This window comes from Pituophis catenifer, unplaced genomic scaffold (assembly GCF_029215685.1).
Source record: "Pituophis catenifer annectens isolate HBS135680 unplaced genomic scaffold, rPitCat1.0.hap2 SCAF_4, whole genome shotgun sequence".
Lineage (NCBI taxonomy): Eukaryota > Metazoa > Chordata > Lepidosauria > Squamata > Colubridae > Pituophis > Pituophis catenifer.
Window position 1 is genome coordinate 92,036,461 of NW_027256884.1, and position 21,582 is coordinate 92,058,042.

General features: G+C 43.0%; 1 protein-coding gene across 1 annotated transcript in view; it reads left to right on the forward strand.

The window, feature by feature from the left end:
• The window catches only part of MPZL1 (myelin protein zero like 1), a 42,262-nt gene extending 21,919 nt beyond the window's left edge, over nt 1-20,343 (forward strand). Inside the window, exons 4-6 of the mRNA XM_070942687.1 lie at nt 2,678-2,810; nt 7,955-8,060; nt 18,205-20,343. Of these exons, the coding sequence (XP_070798788.1) occupies nt 2,678-2,810; nt 7,955-8,060; nt 18,205-18,306 (341 nt within the window). The 3' untranslated portion in view covers nt 18,307-20,343. The remainder of the gene's footprint in view (nt 1-2,677; nt 2,811-7,954; nt 8,061-18,204) is intronic.
• The last annotated feature ends 1,239 nt before the right edge of the window (nt 20,344-21,582 follow it).

Genomic DNA, 21,582 nt, shown 5'->3' on the forward strand with positions numbered 1-21,582 from the left:
GCTTACCACGAGATGGAAGATTGAAGAGAAAGAAATGTTACCATTTAATGAATATTGGTATAAGTCTTATATTCTAGTTAGCATATATCACATAACTACACGCTATATGCATCCTATGGTATTCAATGCTTGAGGAGGGAGACTATAATGACTCGGCAGCTATCTTCGTCTTCTGTTTCTGTTTCATGTCTAGTCTTGCCTTGCAATCTCGGATGGTCAGTAACCGTTCCGGTGCCATTGGGAGTAAATAGACTAACTTGTTTGTCGCCATTGCAGTTGAGGCACGAGTTCGGCAGTTCTAACTTTAGTCTTTTGAGTCCTTACTGGGTACAGGCCTCATGGATCACCTGACAAAGATGCTGTTGGTTCCATTTGACCTTCTTTGGTCCACGGGACTTCCGCATTCAGGACTTCTGTGGCTATGTCCCTTATTACCTTGTCACCACAGTTCCTTTGGGCTCCTTTCAGGGATCACACCTTGGGTTCCGTGCATTGCCGTCTACACTGCTAGGGGAACGGCCTTACATTCTGACCTTCCTGACATGCGGGCTCCAGGTTCATTAGGACCCTCGGGCCGTACACTGGGGGGGATCCTTCTCTGGGTTGGTTCTGGTCTCCCTCGGACTATCCAGGAGGGGTTTTTGTTGCCCACCCTTCCCGGTGGAGCCTGGCTTTGGCTGCACCGCAGGTGACCTCCATCATGTTGGATTAACCTGTTCATTCCAGTGGCCTACAGGTGGTCTATTGTACAACCTTGGGCCGGATAGTGGCTACAACTACCACTCAGCCCAATGGGACTGTTCTGGGGGTTCGAGGGCTGGTCACTTTCAAATTGACGGGCAGCCACTTCCCACCATTGTCATTTTGGGGGGCGTATCTATGTTCTTCTGCCCATCATGAAGGGGGTACCAATTCACCCCCTCTCCCGACTGGGGTGTATTCCTCGGCCTGGAGCCCTGGGGGTGTTTTGGCCATGTCGTGGCCATTGTTCCTTCCACCCCATCTCTGGGCTGGCTGGTCTTGTCTGGCTGGGACTGTTGCCACAATTGTTTGATGGGTCCTTCCCTGTGGAGGATGGTGTTCTTTTTGTTTCAGGTTTCCTCCAAGAGCACCTTGAAGGACCATTGGTCAGGGATCGTTGGTTCTCGAAGGGGGCCATTCGCTCGTTGGCGACTTTCCTGTTCCCGGTGCTCCTGGCCCTCTGGATTTCTCCTGGGGTGCAACCTTGCCGGTGCCACTACTGTGAAGGTTGTTTCTCTGCCACTGCTGTCTGTCACAGAGGTTGGTACAGCGGTTCAGTCACTCTCATTCCAACATTATTACGGGGAGTGGGCTGCATTTCACGTGCACCAACTTCGAGGCGGGTGGTAGAGTTCGGCCCAGACTGCTTCCCTCCCGTATGACTGACCGGCTTTGGTAAGTCCCATTCCTGGATGATCTTCCCTGATATGCTGGAGAATGGGCGTTGGTCCTACCTGATACACCCTTTCTCGACGTGAGGGGAAGATCATCCAGCCCCACCCTGTTGACCAGTGGGGGGCTCCTATTTTACAGGTGGTGGGTCTCAACTTGCTATGCCTTTGTCGAACTGGGGAGCACCCAGGCAGGAGTAGGCATGGCCAATAAAGTTTGACTCTGTCTCCAAGCAGAGAAGCAGAGCACTACCATTCCTGGATGATCTTCCCCTCATGCCGAGAAAGGGCGTATCTGGTAGGACTAACATCCATTTTGGCAAAAATTGTAACTGAGTAAAATGTACTTGAAAATGTTAAATTGTATAAGTTATGATATGGCCAATACTCTGTTCATAAAATATGTGGAGGGAAATGGGGGGGAAAATCAATAAAACTTGATTAAAAAAAGAATTATCAAGAAAGTTTACCAAATTGATCTTATTCCAGATTAAGGAATAATTAATTCCTTAATCTGAAATAAGATTTGATTCATAACTTTTCAGTAAATTACAGAAATGCTACAATAAAATATAATTTTATTTTAATAAAACCTTTTACAAAGTGCTTTATGGCATTCTGATGAGCAAGCTAGTGTACGGATGTCATTACAGTTAAACATATATGTAGTTGAAAATTATACTTGAAGAACACTATCAATGGTTCTTCCTCAGAATGGAATAAATACCAGTTGGAGTAAATTACTACATATCTTGGGCCCTGTACAATTCAAGCTTTTTATTAATGGCTTGGAAGAAGAGATGGAGAGAATGCTTATTAAATTGCAGGTGATTGAAAATAAAATAGGATATTTTAGAAGACAAAAATAAAATTCAAAATTACCATGATGGGTGAGATAAATATGCTTAAGAGAATTAAATATGAAAAGAGACAAATATAAAGTTCTTTTTTAAAATATCAAATGCACAAGAATACAGTTTGGGACATATAATAATGCTTGTGAAAAGTATTAGTTGATTACAAACTGAATCTGAGTTGCTGTTAGTTGGTGGGGTTTGTTTTTTTTTTAAACATAAAGGTAGGAGGCATCCTATATAACATATCAATCGTTTTCATTTCATGTTTAACAAGTAAAAAATATTTAAAAAACATACTGATAATATAGATGCATCCACAACTGAATTAAAAATTCGAATAGAATAATGTGTGATCAGTTTTTACAAGGTATAATAATAACTGAAAGTGGTTTTTTTTTTTCTCCTCAGGTAACTTGTCTGTATTTTCTCTTACCCTTGTGTTAGGGGTAACCGGTGTTGGCATTCTAGTTTTAGTTTTCGTCATCATGCTTATTGTGTGTGTTATGATCAGAAAGAAGAATTCCAAAAAGCATTATTCTGGGTAAGGTACTATACTTGTTTCTTTAGATATGCAAGGGTGGAGGGGAGGGAATATGAACAGTTTGAAACATGAATTTGTGCATTTATATTTTGGATTAAATTACTGGGACAGCTAGAAACTACATCCTTCTGGTCTTATAAATTATCAACTTCATCGTGTACGTATATTCCGTATGTTGCTCCTCTTTATGAGCATAGGTCCATTAAGTCTAGTATCCTTGGAAAGTAGCCTAAAACTGCCCCTTTGCAGCTCTCAGAATAAAGGAGGCTGTGTCACTATCAGGTTACATTCTGAATGGCACAACTTTTTTTCTAAGATTGGGGGTATGGCTGCCAGTTCCTTTTACAACAGTCCGCTTTCCATAGCTTTACAATCTTGGCTTTGGGAAAACTGCCCTTCTGCTATTTTCACTGGCTTTATCATATGCATGACTTCTTTTTGTTCCTGTTGCGCTCATGATGCCTCCTGTAATTTGGCTTTAAGGAACTTCTATTAGACAATATCTTTAAGGTGGATTATTTGCCATGAACAATTGGTTGATGGGCTCCTTTGAACTGGTGGTGACATTTATTTTGCTTTATCACTTAATTCCAACAGAAATGCAACCCTGTGCACAGAAAATTGCACATAACATTTCTTTCAGGATCAATCATTGACTTCTTGCTTTTATAGATCCAGTAAATATTATTCATACAGTGCTAAAAAGTCAATTTGTACTGGGTGTACGTAATTGGCATATTTTTTGTAACCTTCTTTTCAGCTGCAGAATTTAGAAAGTGCTGCAGTAGATGTCAGTGGTAAGGTTGAATGAGTGCAGTGAATTGGCTGTATAAGCTCTGGCTCAGTGTGGAAAGCTTAATTTCCCTCGTGCATGTACTGTTTGCATAACACTTGAATACTGATCTGCACCCAGGATGCCACATCTTAATATGAATAATAATTTTTTCATCAAGTGTATTATTTCTTAAGGTTTGGGACTATCTTTGTATAAAATTATTGTTCTTTTGTGGTTGCCTCCAAGCAACAAACATTAACATTGATCTCATTGACTATACTGTGTTTCTGATGGTTACTAAGTGGTGGGATGTTTATTCTAGTAATTACAAATAAGAATGTGTGTGTGTGCACACACATTTGTCTATATATAATATATGATATATAATTTCTAAATAAACTAACACTAGAGCTGTAACTGATTGAGACAGGTGGTGGTGGTAACTCTTGCATGGCAGTATCACAATGTCTATTTTTTCTTTGATTTTTTCCCCCTATTACTGCTTTGGTATGCTGGGATTGGATCCTGCTTTTTATCTTCCTTTCCTTACAGAGATCCTGATATAGATGCAAGACTGGGAATGTAACAGGGCTGGGTCATCTCTTCCAGTCCCACTATATATCATGGTAACTAATCATGCCAGTAGTTCTTTGGTACTTCATGTCCATATGTATGTACATTTCTGCCTCCCTTGCTTACTATCCTGCTAACATACTTCCAACACTTATGCTGAATTTCTGTTTTGTGGACTGTTGATGAAGGGGCAGCATATCTCATCTATTGCTTGCATTTTGTTGTCTCATTTCTTCAGTTTTGGCAACAAGGCTATGTACCTTCAGAAGCAGCTAATTCAGATGCATGCATGAATTGAATATTTGGACTTTTTACACTATGAGAAAAAAAAAATAAGATTGCTGTCAGTAAAAAAAAAAATGCACCTGAAAATGTTTTATGCACAAACTGTGAATTCAGTATTATGAACTGGTTCAGTGCAGAGTTGCATATTCTCTTAGAATAGATTCCAGATGCTTATTTGTCCTTTGATTGTTATGTGCTGGGGTTTAGTCTCAATATGAATGAAGCCCATTTACTAGCTCTTAAGTATGTTTTCTCAGTATGGGTGTTTCTGTGTATTGCTTCATATCTCATGTCTGCCTTTTGAATGTTCAGTATTTATGTTCGATAACAAAATTGATTAGTGGAGGGCTGCTTTGTGCTTAATAGCATTGTCATCTTTTCATTATCACACTTGCATATATATGCTTTTAAGTGATACTTAACATTTTTGAACCTTTAAAAATTTTCAATATTTAGCCTCAATATGACCTAAAACATGATTTGTTTTCCACACAAATCCTAAAACTAAATAAAGAGAACTCAATTAAACAAATGAATCAAAAACATACTTGTTCATTTATTCATTGAGGAAAATGAGCCAAAGCTACATATTTATGTGTGGCAAATGTTGCTGAACTTCTAGGATTATCTGTTCATTTGAAGGGAAAATTAGAGTAAAATATTTCAACGAATGGGATGATAATCAGATGTACATGTGTAGGGCCCTGTCTTTATTTAAAGAATAGAATTCTGAATAATCACAATCAAAATCTGATCTTCACAACACAGGCATGTAGAATTGTCACTTTGCTTGAACAAGGAGGTTTCTGAGGACCTCCAAGAAAAAAGTTGTTGATGCTCACCAGTCTGGAAAAGGTTACAAATCTTTTTTCAAAGAGTTTCAATTCCATCAGTCCACTGTCAGGCAGATTGTGTGCAAATGGAAATAATTGAACACCATTGTTACCCTCCCCAGGAATAGTCAACAAATCAAGATTACACAAAGAACAAGGTGTGTAATGCTCTGAGAGGGCTCAAAGAAATCCAGGGTAATATATAAGGAACTTAAGACCTTTCTTAAATTAGTAAATGTCAGTGTTCGTGAGACCGCTATCAGCAGATTATTGAACAATGGCAAGATTGCAAGAAGAAATGCAGAGTCATTGGATGCAAGATGGACAGTAAATAAAATTTATAAATAAATAAAGTCAGTACTTCCCCAAAAGAACATTGCTGGTGATCTACAGTTTGCAAAATAAGGTGAACAGCTACTACAAGAATGTTCTGTGGATGGATGAGGAATAGACTGTTTTGGCTTGAATGAAGTCAAATGCTGCAATCTACCAAAACAACCTTATCCCATCTGAGAAACATGGTAGCAGCAGCATCATGGTTTGAGCCTGTTTTTCTGCCTCTAAACCAGGACAGCTTGCTATCATTGATGGAACTATGAATTTTGAATTGTACCAGCAAATTCTATAGGAAAAGGTCAGAGTATCTGTGAACTGTAGTTCCAGAGAAAGTGGATCAGGCAGCAAGACAACAATCCAAATGAACAGTGATACCACCAAAGAATATTTAAACAGGACAATGTTTAAAATGACCAGGTCAAAGTTTTGACCTTAATTCTATAGAAATGTTGAGGAAGAACCTAAAGCAGACAGCTGATGCAAGGAATGAGAAGTTACATAATTGGAAATGAAACAGTGGAAAAGTTGCTTATTTAAGAATTTCTATAGATGGAGGAATGGACTAAAATTCCTTCAAGCTGATGTGCAAGACTGCTTAAAAGTTACAAGAAACTTTTAGGTGCAATTATTGCCTTCTAAGGGGGACACACTGGTTATTGAAAAATTCATATACCTTTTCCATAAAATAGGTAGTTTTGAATTATTTTCCTCAATGAAAAAAGAACAAATAAGACGTTTTTGATCTATTTGCTTGATTGGGTTCTCTTTAACTAATTTTAGGACACGTATGGGGAAAAATAATGTTTTAGGTCATACTGATGCAGAAATATTGAAAATTCAAAAGGGTTCACAAATTTTTAAGCATCACTATGTTGGCTATGTAGGAAGAAAACCAATCTAGATTTGATTTCCCCAATATGATAACTACAGATACTTTGAGTATAGTTTCTATCAGCAGCTATTGACCAAAATATTTGGAGATCTTATGAAAAGCTGATACTTTAGAAAACAGTTAATGGAATTTATATTCCTGTTTTTAGAACCAAGCTAGATATTTTTCCTAGCAGCAAATTTTATACAGAAAAGTCGCTTCCAGATAAAGTAGTACTGTCAACCCTATATTATCTGGTAGAGTTGGCAGGTCTGGATTCCATTTTTTAAACTTGGTCAATTCAGGAGATGCTGGAAATTGTCTATTCAGCAGTAGCATCTTTTCTCCAGAGATGAAATCCCTTCTTTTCCTACCCTGATATTATTTAGATGAGCTCTTACAATCTAGCTCTTTTCCCAGGACCAGGGCTAGAGTTAGTGGTAGGACCCTTGTTAGTTGTTTTAATTTGTGAAATGATGGTGGTTTTCTCCAGTAGGTCCAGTGGTGGGTTGCTCCCGGTTCGCACCGGTTCACAAGAACCGGTAGTAAAAATTTCTAGTAGTTTGGAGAACCGGTAATAACATTGGCTGGCCATGCCCCCGAACCAGTCCCCGGCCCGGTCGCCGTTCGCTTACCCCACCCACCTCATCAGAGGCTTTCTTTTTCTTTTTAAAAGCATTTTTTCTACAACCTCTTCAGCTGAAAAAATGCTTTTAAAAGTAAAAAAAAAGCCTCTGATGATCGTGCGGCTCAGCTGGAACCGTCAGAGGCTTTTAAAAGCATTTTTTTTACAACTTCTTCAGCCGAAAAGGTTGTAGGAAAAAAAATGCCTTTAAAAGCCTCTGGCGATCCCAGCTGAGCCGTCTGATCGTCAGAGGCTTCTAAAACCATTTTTTTCTGCAACCTCTTAAGGTTGTAGAAAAAATGCTTTTAAAGGTAAAAAAAAAAAAAGTTGGCCACGCCCACCCAGTCACGCCCACACCCCACCAAGCCACGCCCACAAAATAAGCCATGCCCACAGAACCGGTAGTAAAAAAATTTAGAACCCACCCCTGAGTAGATCCCTTTGTATTTTTAATTGTGTGGATTGTTTGGTTTAAATGTGATATATTTTATACCACACAGAGTCATAATGGAGTTGGGTGGCTTTTAAATCTAATAAACTCTAAATTAAATTACATTACATGAAGATGCAGGAAGGGAAGTTAATTCTTTATGTGGTTATGAGTTTCTTTACCTAACCTGGAGCAGAAGGACTTTCTTCTTTGTATGTGAAGATAGAAAATATAGTCATGACTTACCTGAACAAGTATAAAGCAAGGATGTATGTGTTGTCTGTCATTCACTAAGGTCACTCTATTTGGCCTATTGCCACCTCATCTTGCCATCACTTGCCTTTGTTTTTGTTTTGTTTCGTCTTGGATTTGCTTCTTGAATGTTATTCTGCAAAATCTGCTTGCCACCTCATCAGCTGCAGTACCTCTGAGAGCTTGATGTCTCCAGTTAAGCAGGCTCCACGGAAGTCCCCCTCCGACACAGAGGTTTTGGTAAACAGCGGGCCCATCCGATCTCATCAGGTAAATGGTATCATACTCTGACTCGGAGATTACCTAGTGCCTGGAAAGGTGGTGTTTTTGTTAAGGGGAGGAAGGGACAATTCATCACTGAAACACATACATGGAAAAATATCTGGAAAAATTCCTGCTGTAATTGAACTTACGGTGAGAAATGTAGCTATCTTTTGGCTATTATTTTTGTGATATATTTGCTGTCTTTGACCATGCTAAACTACTGCAGGGCTATTAATCTTAATAAATGATGAGTTTTTATAGTGAGATAAATTACTAAAGATGGTCTACCTTCATGTAGGCCTTCAGTCCTTGAGATTTGATTTATAAAAATTTAGAGGATTGAGTATATATATATATATATATATATATATATATATATATATATATATATATATATATATATATATATATATATAGTATTGTAGGCATTATTATTCTTAATTTTTGCCATTAGTGTTGAGCCAACACTATACACTGCTTAAGAGTGTAACATGGAAAGAGACCTACGGACTTTGGAATCAAGTATAGCAGAAGGTAGTAAGGCTGATTTAAAATGGGGTAATAAATAACAAGTCTCTTTTTTTTCTACAGTGAATCATTTTTTTGGATGGAAAGACATGATAGAAATTGTACTGATCAGAAAAGATTTTACTTTTTCAAATCTGTTCAAAGTTTAGTAGAAAGCCATAGACTTTATGATATGATTTGAGATCCTTAAGTAAGGAATAAAATATCATCAAACATTTATGAAGGTTTTTTGGAAAAATTAGAAACTTATATACATGGAATTATTATTTATGGATAGTTTGATGCTATAATGTAAATTTAGCTATGTTCTAACTTACAGAGTTCCACATGATACTTTCAGTGGTTGCAGATTACTATTAGTAGTCTTGACTGTAAATCCAGAAATTAGCTGGCAAGATTTTGTTTATTAATTGCTAGAGTATAGTAGGGGAAGGAAACTAATGGTAATGTTTGTATGATGAGTTCCAAAGGAATAGTGTCAACCATTTACCAACATAGAGTTTCTTGTCAGTTATGAATACCAGATGAGTCAGTACTTAAATATAGACCTGGATTATGAACTCCTTAAAAGGAATAATGGTATTGATCACATGTTGGTTTGCTTTGCTGCCTGGCAAATAGGTAATAACTGATGGATGAAATTGACTTGGTTTTGGAGGCTATTCGTCGAATTTTATAATGTAGTTGTAATAGTAAAGGAGGCACAGTGGCCTAGCAGTTAAGACACTGGGCTTGTCTTCCAGAAGGTCGGCAGTTTGAAACCCAAGCACTGTGTGACAAAGTGAACTCCCATTATTTGCCCCAGCTTCTGCCAACTTAGCAGTTTGAAAGCATGCAAATAGGTACCACTTTGATGGGAAGGTAACAGCATTCTGTATGTCTTTGGCATATACTCATGCTGGCCACATGACCACAGAAATATCTTTGGACAACACTGACTCTCAGCTAAGAAATGGAGATGAGCACCGGCCCCTACAGTCAGACACTACTGGATAGGGCAAATCTTTATCTTTTACTTACAGTACCACAGTAGTGAATTGGTAGAAGTAGAAGTAGATTGTATTTATATAGTAGTGTACCACTAATACACTAAATAAGTAATTAGTAATTACACTACTACTACAATGCACTATATTGTACATTTGTCAATTTAGAGAAAGATTATGTAATCAAAAGTGATTACATTTGTGTTATGGAATTCAATTAAAAATACAGAGGTTTGACCCCTATTAGATATTGTTTCAACATATAGTTCAGAGTTCAAACTGTGTGTTGCTTTCTGTCTATTTCCCAGTGGTGGCTTGCATTTGAACACATCTCATGTCTGAGAACATTGTATGGATACAAAAATGCATTCAGCCAGGCATTTTACAGTAGAGTTGTCATATCTACTCAGACAGACACTGTATGGCAACCTACAGTTAATGATTTATTAAATTGTTGCCAACTTGATGTTCACTGGATTTCTGCAGCCCATATGGAACCCCTATTCTACAGACAATTTTTATGTTCCTTTAATAGAAACATAAAAGAAGCTGTAATGAATTAAATAAAAAGAAATAAAAATAACTTTTTTTCTTAATATCAGCACAGACTCTAGTGCCCACTTAGTGTATCAGGGTACTGTTGATTTGTTTCAGAAATTTAGAATCAGAAGTGCTTTCCAATATACTTTTAAAAGTATATTGGAATATGTAGCATTTATCCCTTGGTTTCTCTTTTTTCTATACTTAAAATGCTACCAGAAGTTCTGGCAATGACTTAAAACATATCAAATTTAGAATTGAGATACAGCTATTTTATAATACTATATATATTTATTTTCACACAATCATTTTTGTGGGCACCAGAATATAACTTTCTATAGGAATTTGTATTGCTGCTGTTAGAATAAGGAGGATTTAAAATAAATAAATATATACTGAGGAAGATTGGGGGGGGGAATAAAAAAAACTTCACCAGCTTAATACTGTACCTTCAAAGTAACAGCTTGTGCATTACCTATCCACAATATCCTGGTATCCTATTTATTTCCTAAATATTTAGTCTTAAAGATTAACATTGCTTGTTCTGAAAGCAGAAACTTGTTGCCCAGGTTGAATTTCAGATGGCATGTCTGAAAACAACCTTTGTAGAATCATTCCATCTTCAGCTAGACTCATCAGGTTTGCCCTCTTGTCTTTATCAATAAATTTGTCTGAACCATAATTTCTCACAATTGTGCATGTTCAACTGGTATATAGTACTCATTCTCCTTTTCCTTTGTTCATCTGTAGAATGCTTGATCATTTTGAATGTGATAATTAACCATGTTCTCTGCTTTCTAGGTCTAATACTGACCTGATTGGTTATCTGGGTTCCTATATGTATAATGGATAAATTAGAAGACAATATCTCAGTTACATAGCACTCCAGACAGCGCTTTTGAATGCTAAAATCTTTTTCCCATAATTTCTGCTGAGAAGCAAATATATCTGATCAATATAGCTTTCTCTCTGAGTGTGGGGGCCAGCAGTCAGGATTGGTTTAACTCCGTCATCTGTCCTAGGACTGAGTCTGCAAGCTGTTAAGCTCCTCCTCTTCTTCTTGCTTCCCAGCTTTCAGACTCAGTCGATCTGGATGGGCATATTTTGCTGAGCTGCCTATTCTTGACTGCTTGAAAGTCTATTTTGGCTCCCAAAACACCGGTTGAGTCAATTCCAGCGTGAGGGGTTTTTTCCCTTCACGCTTTAAGCCGCTTGTCAACTAATCGGCTCTGAGGGCTCCCTGATATCTGGTAGAGCCCTCAGCTTACCAGCATGAAAGGCTCATGCCTGATCCCACTGAAGACCGCATTGGCGGTTCTGCAGGCACCTCCCAGCTTGGCTGGTCGAGGTCCTGCTCTTCGAGCATGAAAGGCCTCAGTCGGAGTCCACTGATGGCCGCTTCTTATCGGTGGCGGTTTCTGCCGGCCAGCAGATTGCCAGAGCGGTGTTTCCTGGGCTTTGCCCATACGCCTGGCTGGTGCAGCAGGGGTTTGGAGGCTTCCAACCTTCCCGCTATTTCCAGTCCGTTCCGGCACTTCGCCAAAGAGACTGATCGCTGAGGCAGCGGCGGGGGCTAGGGCAGAGCGGCAATCTCAGTAAGGCCATTCCAATTCATTTCCCGGGCTGAAAAGGCAGCAGGAGCTCTAAGCCGCGGACTTGCCATCTTCGCCTACTGCAGGTGGTTTGGGGCCGTCCACCATTTTGTTTTCACCTCGTGCTTATTAGAGGCCTACAGTGACACTTGCAGCCTTAAGATGGCTGCCACCTCTTCAACCTGCCCTTCTAAATGAGGCCTGTCTGACTTCTTAGGGGAATCCTCCCAGCCATCTCTACCGGGTCCCTCTCTTCTTAAAGAGATGACCCCTGCTCCAGCTGCTCCGGCATCTGGCCCTTCTTCATCGGCGACCCAGGGGACTCTGGTTATGCCTGCACCCCAAGACCCACCTCTTGCCTGGTCCCCGAATGGGGACCCCTCCACTTCTGCCTCCAGGCATGCTGAAGTCAGCGCACAGCTATTTGCTCCCCTACAGGATCCCTTTGGACAGCCAACCAAGGGCAACCACAGCATTCTGTTGGGGCCCCAGGAGCCTCAAGCGGGGTCTGTCCTTCTACCTACAGAGGCGGCCCATTTTCAGGCAGGGGTTCAGTCTCTGCCTTTACCAGATCTAGCTGCCCTTATTCAGGAAGCTGTTCAAAGGGGCATTGCTTCTGAGATGCAGCGTAGAACCATGGGTGTCAGATCTTTCCAGGTCTCAGAAGGCACACCAACAGTCACAGTTCTCTGAGGATCTAGAACAGGCCCAGGTCCAGGACTTACCAGGGCCTCACCCAGTCAGGGTTCGGTTGCAGGAGAAGAAGTGGGGGAGCAGGGATTGTCGGATGATGAGGATCTGTCCCCAGACCAGCCATTGGGCCTGTTTAAACCCCAGGTCTTAAGATCCCTCCTTCACAAGGCCAAGATCACCACAGGGCTGGGTCTACCACAGCCTAAATCTGACACTGCTGGGGAAAGGGCCCGAACCTCAGTCCCCCTATTCGAGGAGCCTACCTTTGAGGCCGAGGAGATCCCCGGTCCAAAGTTGTTCAAGGACGTTGTCCTGAGACAGTGGTCAGCTCCAGTTTCGGGACCTAACCCCAATGCTCTGGATAGACACCTTTATAATATGGCATCTGACATTTCTTCCATCCTGCAGGTTCCATCAGTGGACCCCCCTGGTGGTCGCTCTCACTACTCCTTCTGTCCTGACTGGACTTCCAGAAGAAGGCTTCCGGCCAGAGGACAAGAGGTTGGAGCACTCTCTGACAAAGGCACACCAAGGGGCTGCTTGGGCCATTAAGGCATCATGAGTTGCATCCTTCTTTAATAGGGCTTCTCTCCTATGGCTTAAACAATTTGGTATCCTCCCTGTATTCGGACGACAGATTTTTTGGAGCTCCTCTGGAGCCCCTTCTCATAGAATCCAAGGACAAGCACAGGGTTCTCCCTAGCATTTCTCAGAGGGTTGATCCTCAACTGCCCGTTTCCTTTCACCCCTTTTGGGATTCTGAGGCTGGGTATTCCGGGCTGAGACCTCAGAGATATTTCCCATCTCGGCAGGTCCCAGGACAGACAGGGTGGCCCCCATCAGAGGGGACAACCCAGACCCTCATTTTGGGGAGGGTGGGGTCATCTCTTCCACAGATCCCGTTGACTGCTTGTCCGAGCCTCCCATCGGGGGCTGCCTGGCACTTTTTGCCAGCCAGTGGGAGGCATCCTACTCGGACGCTTGGGTCAGGGAAATGGTCAGGTCGGGCCTCTCTGGAATTCTTCTCCACTCCCCCAACTTGATTTCTCCGATGCCCCCTCTCACGGGATCGGGAAACACGTCTTCTGGTGGAATTCGCAATCAAACACCTTCTGGATATTCGGGCCGTGGAACCGGTTCCACCAGAGCAACATGAACAGGGCTTTTATTCTTGATTGTTTGTGATCCAGAAATCCTCGAGGGATGGAGAGCGATTCTCGAACTCAAGTCTCTGAACCGTCGAATTGTCTATCGACGGTACAAGATGCAGTCTCTCCAGACCATCTTGGAGAGCATCAGGGAAGGTGATGTCCTCATGTCAGTGGACCTGATGGAGGCTTATCTCCACGTCCCCATTCACCCAGCCTACAGAAAATTTCTTTGGTTTTGCCATGCAGCTCGTCACTATCAATACTGTGCTCTGCCTTTCGGCCTCTCCTCAGCACCCCAAGTGTTCACCAAATTGATGGCAGCGCTAGCAGGCCACCTCTGGATTCTGCTGATAAGGATTCAGTTCTACTTGGACGATCTCCTTATCCAGTCCAGTTCGGAGCTTCTAGCGCTACAGGATCTGGAGACCACCCTTTGGATGCTGCGCAGTCATGGTTTCTCCATCAACATGGCCAAGAGCCAGCTGATTCCGACGACCTACATCCAACACCTAGGGGCAGTCATAGATACGGTTCAGAGCAAGGTCTATCTTTCCCAGGACAACCTGGCCAGTTTGCAGTCAAGACAACCACATCGGGGAAGGCAATCTCCTTGCGATTGCTTTCCCAGCTCCTCGGAAAGATGGTGTCGTGCATCGACATTGTGCCGTGGGCACGTCTTCACTGCAGGACTCTGCAGTGGTTCATTCTTCCGTATCAAGGAGCTTATATGAGCTCTTCTACCCTCCTGATTTGGCTTCCACCCCAGGTTTGTCTCTTCCTTCGCTGGTGGACATCTCCAGCAGTTCTCAGGGGACGGGAATTCAGGGAACCTCGCTGCCTTGTTCTGACCACCGACACCAGCCTTTATGGTTTGGAGGCACATCTGGCTTCAGACATGGCCCATGGTCAGTGGACTTGAGGTGACCTGGCCCACAGCATAAACTGGTTGGAGCTTCAGGCCATCCATCTAGTGCTTCGAGTTTTCCAGGACAAAGTGCAGGACAGGCATGTACTAATTCGTACAGACAACGTGGCCGCAAAGGCCCATGTAAACTGCCTCGGGGGCACCCACTCCCAGCACCTGATGCAGGAAGCCGAGAGACTGGGACATTGGGCGAAGACACACTTGAGGTCCATCCGGGCCTCCCACATTTCAGGGAAGGCGAACATTCAGGCGGACCTTCTCAGCCGGGCATCGGTGGACCACAGGGAATGGCACCTCTACCCCTCCCTCTTCCAGGAGATCACCCTTTGCTTCGGACACCCAGTAGTCGATCTTTTTGCCTCCCTGACCAACCATCAGATGCCGAGATTCTTTTTGAGGTTCCTGATGATGGGAGTGGAGGGCGTGGATGCTCTGCGTAGCCTTTGGCCTCCGGGCTTACTTTATGCCTTCCCGCCACTTCACATGATTTCCAGGGTTGTTCGGAAGATGCTGGAACAAACGGCGGAATTCATCCTGATCGCTCCTTATTGGCTGTACCAACCCTGGGTCGTGGACTGATGGCCTTGTCAGTGGCCCCTCCATGGAGGCTTCCCCCGGCCAAGGTGTCTCTCAGCCAGGAGTCATTGGTCCACCCGGACCCCAGGTGGCTCCAACTGACTACCTGGTGCTTGAGCGGCATCTGCTCTGGGGCCACAACCTCCCCCCGAGGGTCATAGATACACTGCAGGCATCCCACCGTGCATCCACCACCCGCATTTACAACTCTACTTGGAACACCTTCTGCAGCTGGTGTGATAGATGGAGCCTTGCTCCCACGGAAGCTTCCACGGTGAATGTCCTCGAGTTCCTGTAGGACGGTTTCGAGGCGGGACTGTCGCCTAACACACTACGGAGACACGTAGCTGCTCTTTCTTCTAACTTGTCCTGCGGGGCCATGGGTTCCCTTTCCAGGCTTCCCCTGATTAGGCAGTTTCTTAGAGGGGCTACGAACCTCTGCCCTCCCGTGCTTCATCGATACCCAACCTGGGACCTTCCTAAAGTCCTCAGTGCGCTCACCCGGGGTCCCTTTGAGCTTTTGCAGGAGATAAGCCTTTGCTTCCTATCCTACAAGGTGGCCTATTTGGTTGCTATTACCTCAGCCCACCGGGTTTCAGAGCTGGAGGGCTTCTTCACGAGGGCTGACCTGTGCATCTTCCATGCTGATAGGGTTGTCCTTTGACTAGACCCCACCTTTGTCCACCTTTAATTAATTCACCTTTCCATAGGACCCAGGAATTGGTGTTGCCTAATTTTTGCCCTCAGCCTTCCCATCGCTTAGAGCACATCTGGCACACCTTGGACATTCGTCGGGCTTTCCATATCTATCTTAAATGGACATCCTCCATTCGGAGGTCGGACAGTCTCTTCGTGTCCTTCCAACCGGCATCCCTGGGCCATAAGGTTACTTCTTCCACTATTGGGTGCTGGCTTCGGCCAACTATTGCCCGAACTATGATTCCCTGGCCTTGCCAGCCCCTCGACGCATTACAGCTCATTCGACTCGCAGTGCTGCAACTTCAGTGGCATGGTCCACTCAGGCCTCCTTAGATGAAGTGTGCAGGGCAGCCACCTGGTCCACTCCTTCCCCAGTCATCTGCCACTATAAGTTGGACGCCTATGCCTCGGACATGGCTTTCAGCCGCAGGGTTTTGCAACAGGTACACATGGGGTCGGCGGCTCAGGACTGGACAGGTCCCACCCATTAGGTTTCCTGCTTTGGAATGTCCCATTCCTAACTGCTGGCCCCCACGCTCAGAAAGAAAGGGCACTGCCTTACCTGAATGCCCGTTCTGCTGAGCTCGGGGGGCCAGCAGTCAGCCCCACCCTGGAGTTTTCTGGTCCTCGCCAGGGGTGTGTGTACTAATCTTGTCTTTTCAGCTCAGCGTGCCAGTCTGCCACATCTCCCTTGTCAGAAAGCTGGGAAGCAAGAGGACGAGGAGGAGCTTAACATCTTGCAGACTCAGTCCTAGTACAGATGAGTTAATCCATTCCTGACTGCTGGCTCCCCGAGCTCAGCAGAACGGGCGTTCAGGTAAGGCAACGCCCTTTCTACTTGAAACTTTTCAGGCAACATGTATATGTTTCCTTCCCCCCCCCCCCGAAATACAATTTTCCTGGCATACTTCTCCATGTTTTATGTTTTTCTCTTGAGATTTATCTGGCAATATTTACTAGTTACCTAGACTAAGATATATGAGTATTTTAAAGTGGTTGAAATGGGATTGCCCTTTCCAAGGATTGACATAAATTTAAATAATTTATTCAAATGAAATTCAAATAATTGACACAAAACGACTGCAAATTACTTCTTTTTGCAGCAAATTATTATTTATATAACCGATTACAGTTGGAAATTCCTACAGGAGACTATGATGTTCCCCTGATCAAAGGTCCTTGCTAGAAAATAGTTGCATGAATCCCCTACAATATTTGTAGTAGCTAGAAAAAGCATGTTAAATAAGAAAACTTGCACATAAAAGAAACAACTTTTTTTTAAGATGGCAGTTGCATTTTGAGAAAAATAAAATCTTTCTTTTTTTTTCCTACTTGTTTGCAGTTAACATATACCATATTCATTATTCCCAATTATTTTTCTCCTTATAAAATGCTTCCTTATCTGCCCTGTCAATCCATTAAATGAAACTCAGATTTCTGTCCTAATGTTAAGTCCTATTCAATAATTCTAATACTTGTAATTAAGCTATACCTTATCACTTAAAGGTTTGAGACTTATTCTGAAAGATATGGGACAAAGTTACTGTAACAAATATAATTTTGTATTCCGAATATTGTCGAGAAAGATTCACAAAGTTGTAAAATGTAAATGCCTAGGAATTATTCTTCAGCTACTTGCTCCTTTCTTGATTTTATTTTTATTTTATTTTATATCAAATTTATATACCGCCCTTTTCCCTGAGGACTCAGGGCGGTGTACAGCCAAAGTAAAAACATAAACTACAAACATTAAAATACAATTAAAAAGATATATATATATATATTTGGCCCCATAATTAAAAGCAATGACAAAACAATTAAAAACATTTTTAAAAAGTGTTAGGCCAGCCCGGCTTGCTGAAAAAAGAAAGTTTTAAGGGCACGGCAGAAGGCACTGAGGTCTTGGATTCTCCTTATCTCTGGGGGCAGCTGGTTCCAGAGGGTAGGTGCCCCCACAGAGAAGGCCCTCCCCCTGGGGGTCACCAGCCTACATTGTTTGGCTGACAGATTACATGATGGTATTCCATATACTTCCTTTTCTTGAATTATAAATGCCACCTACACAAATACCTATAATCTGTGATGGTAAGTGTGTGGAAAAGTGGAATCTTGTGAATGAGCTGATTTAGTAGGGCTGTGATTACTTGATGTACTTTTGAAGAAGCGTTCATTCTCTGCACTGTGTTTGACTATATTGCCACATAAACTACAAAAGATCTTATCTCCACGAAGAATGCAAGACAAAGGACTATAAGCCATTTGCTGTGAATTTTATATTTGTTTATTTCAACAGATCGATGGTTACAGGAATAATCCACATAATTGGTATGATTTCTAAGACTGGGTTTCAAAAAGAGGAAATAAAATCCCTTGTTTTTATCTGCATGTGATTCTGAGTTTTCACTAGCCACTGATAGAATAATTAAATGTTTATACCATGTTTATTTTTTCTGTTTTTAGGGACCAGTAATTTATGCACAATTAGATCACTCTGGAGGACATTACAGCGACAGAATCAACAAATCAGAGTCTGTGGTCTATGCTGATATTCGGAAGAATTGAGGAGATTACAACCTATCCAAAGCTTAACAAAAGTTCAAACTGGAATCGCTTGAAGAATATTGACCCAGAGAACTCATATGTGGCCTTTGATGCCTAGGCTAAGACCAATGCATGTGCATACAGAGAGAAAGAGATTATATATGAACTGTGTGTAAATAGTCTATTTAATCATACAGAAATGAGAACAATGTTGCATGTTAAAATATGATGATAATTCTGCTTATAAATGGCCAATAGTTCATTATATATTTAGGAAAAGGGGAAAAAACAAACATTCATGTTACACCTTTAGACAATTTGTCAATTGTTATATGGAAAAACTGGAAATACTTGGATATTCTAATGGAATTGGTACTTTTTATGTTACTTTTGAAATGGACACAAGAATTACTTCTGCATGATTTCTCTTAATTAATATTTTTGCATTTTTTTACAGATCTAATTTTTCATAGAACGTATGTCTTCTTCCACTCTAATGTCCCCCTTTACCAGGAGAAGTAATCTTTACCTGCTTTAGTTTCCAACATAATGGAAGGCAAATTGTTCTCTTCAAGGAATTTACAGGCAGTCTCTCATAAACAAACTTTGAGACAGATAAAAGTTTTAATCAAGTAATTTTTATAGTGCAACTCTCAGCCTTCCTGGACAAAACGAAGTCAGCAGACACAAAGCACACCAAAACGAGTAACTCAGGGTTGCAACGCTGGTTTAATGCTGTCGTTAGCTCCGAGGAAACGGTGAGTTCGCAACGGTTCAAAGTTGGTGCTACGAGCATTCGCCTTGTAGCGCTTTTATCATGCCGCCCCACCCAGCCGCCACGCCTCCGTAGGCCGCCTGGGCTTCCATCAGCTGTGTAGCGCCTCCCCTGCGCCACCCCTTTGCCGTGTCAGCGGAGCAGTAATGTCAGGGCCGCTTCTTCCATTTGCCTATGACGCCTCCGTCGAATGTCCGGCTGTCTGTCTGCCGCGGAACACCCTTCAATGCCTCGATCGTCCGCCGCGTTGGCCAGCAGCAACAGCAATCCCCATCCCCTGTCACCGATGCACTCCATGTCCCCAGGCTCGACTACACCCGGTACTACCACCACCAACCCCTTGAACAGACGTGCCTCTCAGGATAGCAGGTCGCTCTGCTCTTTCCACCGCTCTTCCTTCCCATCCCTGTGTTGTCGAACGATGTGACGAGGCGGCTCCCCTTCACCAAGGGTCCTTCTGTGAGATATAAAGTAGACAAGTCAACAGCGGCCCCTGGTTTCAGTGGGTTCTTTCTATGGAACCGTCTGAGAAGCCGGTTTGCGTTAACGTCCTCCATGGGCACCCAAGAAGCCTCTTCATATGGGTACCCTTTCCACCTAACTAGATATCTCAACTTGCCTCTGTGGACTCATCAGAATTGTGTTCTTGTCTCCTCCAATATGTGCCGCCATGTAAGGAGTGCCCATTGAACAGTGAATGCCTCCTTTTCCCATATGGTCCATCTCCTCTCAGTAGGGATAAATTTTTTAGAGGTATATGCACATGGTTGTAATTGGCCTTGTTCGTTGGGTTGCAGTAGCACAGCCCCAATGGCCACATCACTCACATCTGCTTGCATTACAAATGGCTTCTGTTGGTTAGGGTGTTGGAGTATGGGAGCCCAGGCAAACTGGGCTTTCAACTCTTCGAAGGCCTTCTGACAATCAGAGGTCCATATTATACGTTGCTCTGGCCTTGCTTTTTCGTTACTCCCTCGTGTGCGTAGGAGATTTGTAAGGGGTAATGCTATAAGGGCAAATGCTGGGATAAACTGCCTATAAAAGTTAGCAAATCCAAGGAAGCTCTGCAATTGCTTCCTCGTCCCCGGGGCTTGCCACTCCAATACGGTAGTGACTTTATTGGGATCCATTCCCAATCCTTTTTCAGATATCCTATATCAGAGATAATCCAGTTCAGTGCGGTGGAATTCGCATTTCAACACTTTAATGAATAACTTGGCCTCTAGCAGTTTCTCTAACACCCGGCATACCAGTTGTGTATGTTCTTCCATAGTGTTCATATAAATGAGAATATCATCGAGATACACCAACACTCCCCAATACAAATATTCATGCAGGACCTCATTAATTAATTGCATAAATACCGCTGGTGGACCCTGCAAACTGAACGGCATGACCTAGAATTTATAACTGCCGAGCGGATAATTAAAAGTGGTTTTCCATTCGTCATCCGTTTTAATATGAACCCTGTAATATGCCTCCCAATGCTTACCGCATTCAGGCCACGAAAATCAACACAGAGACGGAGACCTCCATCCTTCTCCCGAAAAAGGACCGGAGCAGCCATATGCGATAGACTAGGTTTAATAAACCCTCTGGCCAGGTTCCTATCTATATATTTACGTAGTTCCTCTAATTCTTTCGGGGTTATCGAATACATACGGGGCTTCGGTAACTTAGCCCCAGATACCAGCTCTATGGCACAGTCTGTTACTCGATGTAGTGGTAGTGAATCACATTCCACCTCACTAAACACGTCCGCCAAATCCGCGTATATATCTGGGACCTCCAGCACTAGAGGCTTACTATCCATTAAAGAGTTTGTTGACCAGCCATCATCTGCTCGTCCACATGGTTCTTTCGTAACTGGTTCAGAACCAAGCTCAGTGTGTAGTTTCCTGTAACCCCACTCCCACCATATCGTGGGTTTCCATTTATCCAACCAGGCCAATCCTAGGATGATGGGTTCTATCATCACATCCACCACCACAAACTGGAGAAACTCCCAGTGTTCTCCTATTTCCAACCATATCAGTTCCGTAACATGGGTAGCCGGTGTTCCACCCAGTATTGACCCGTCCATTTGTTCAAATCTAATGGGGTCCTTTAGTCTGACCAGGCTTAAGCCCAATTTGACTGTCAGGGACTTCCTCATCAGGCACCAGGTACATCCGGAATTAATCAGTGCTCCCTGTCGTACTGCTGTGGCGTTGTGTATGGTCTGAAGGGTGACCGGAATTACAAAGGGGCGTATAGGAGCACTTACCATCGGGTCGTTGATGTCCTCATCGCTGTTTCCCACCACCACGGGGAGATCCCCAGGTCCTGCTGTACCCCCGGCCTCCTTGGCAGGCGTTCCGTTGTCTGAGTGCAATGCTTGTGACACAACTCTAGAACGCTCCGGGGTTGTTCGCGCCCGCTCTCGGCTCTTCCCGCCGGTCTCTGGAGTCCGACCTGTCGGTGGTTGTGTTGGAGGTAGGGAGCAGTCCAAGGCTCTATGGCCGACTTGATTGCACCTGAAA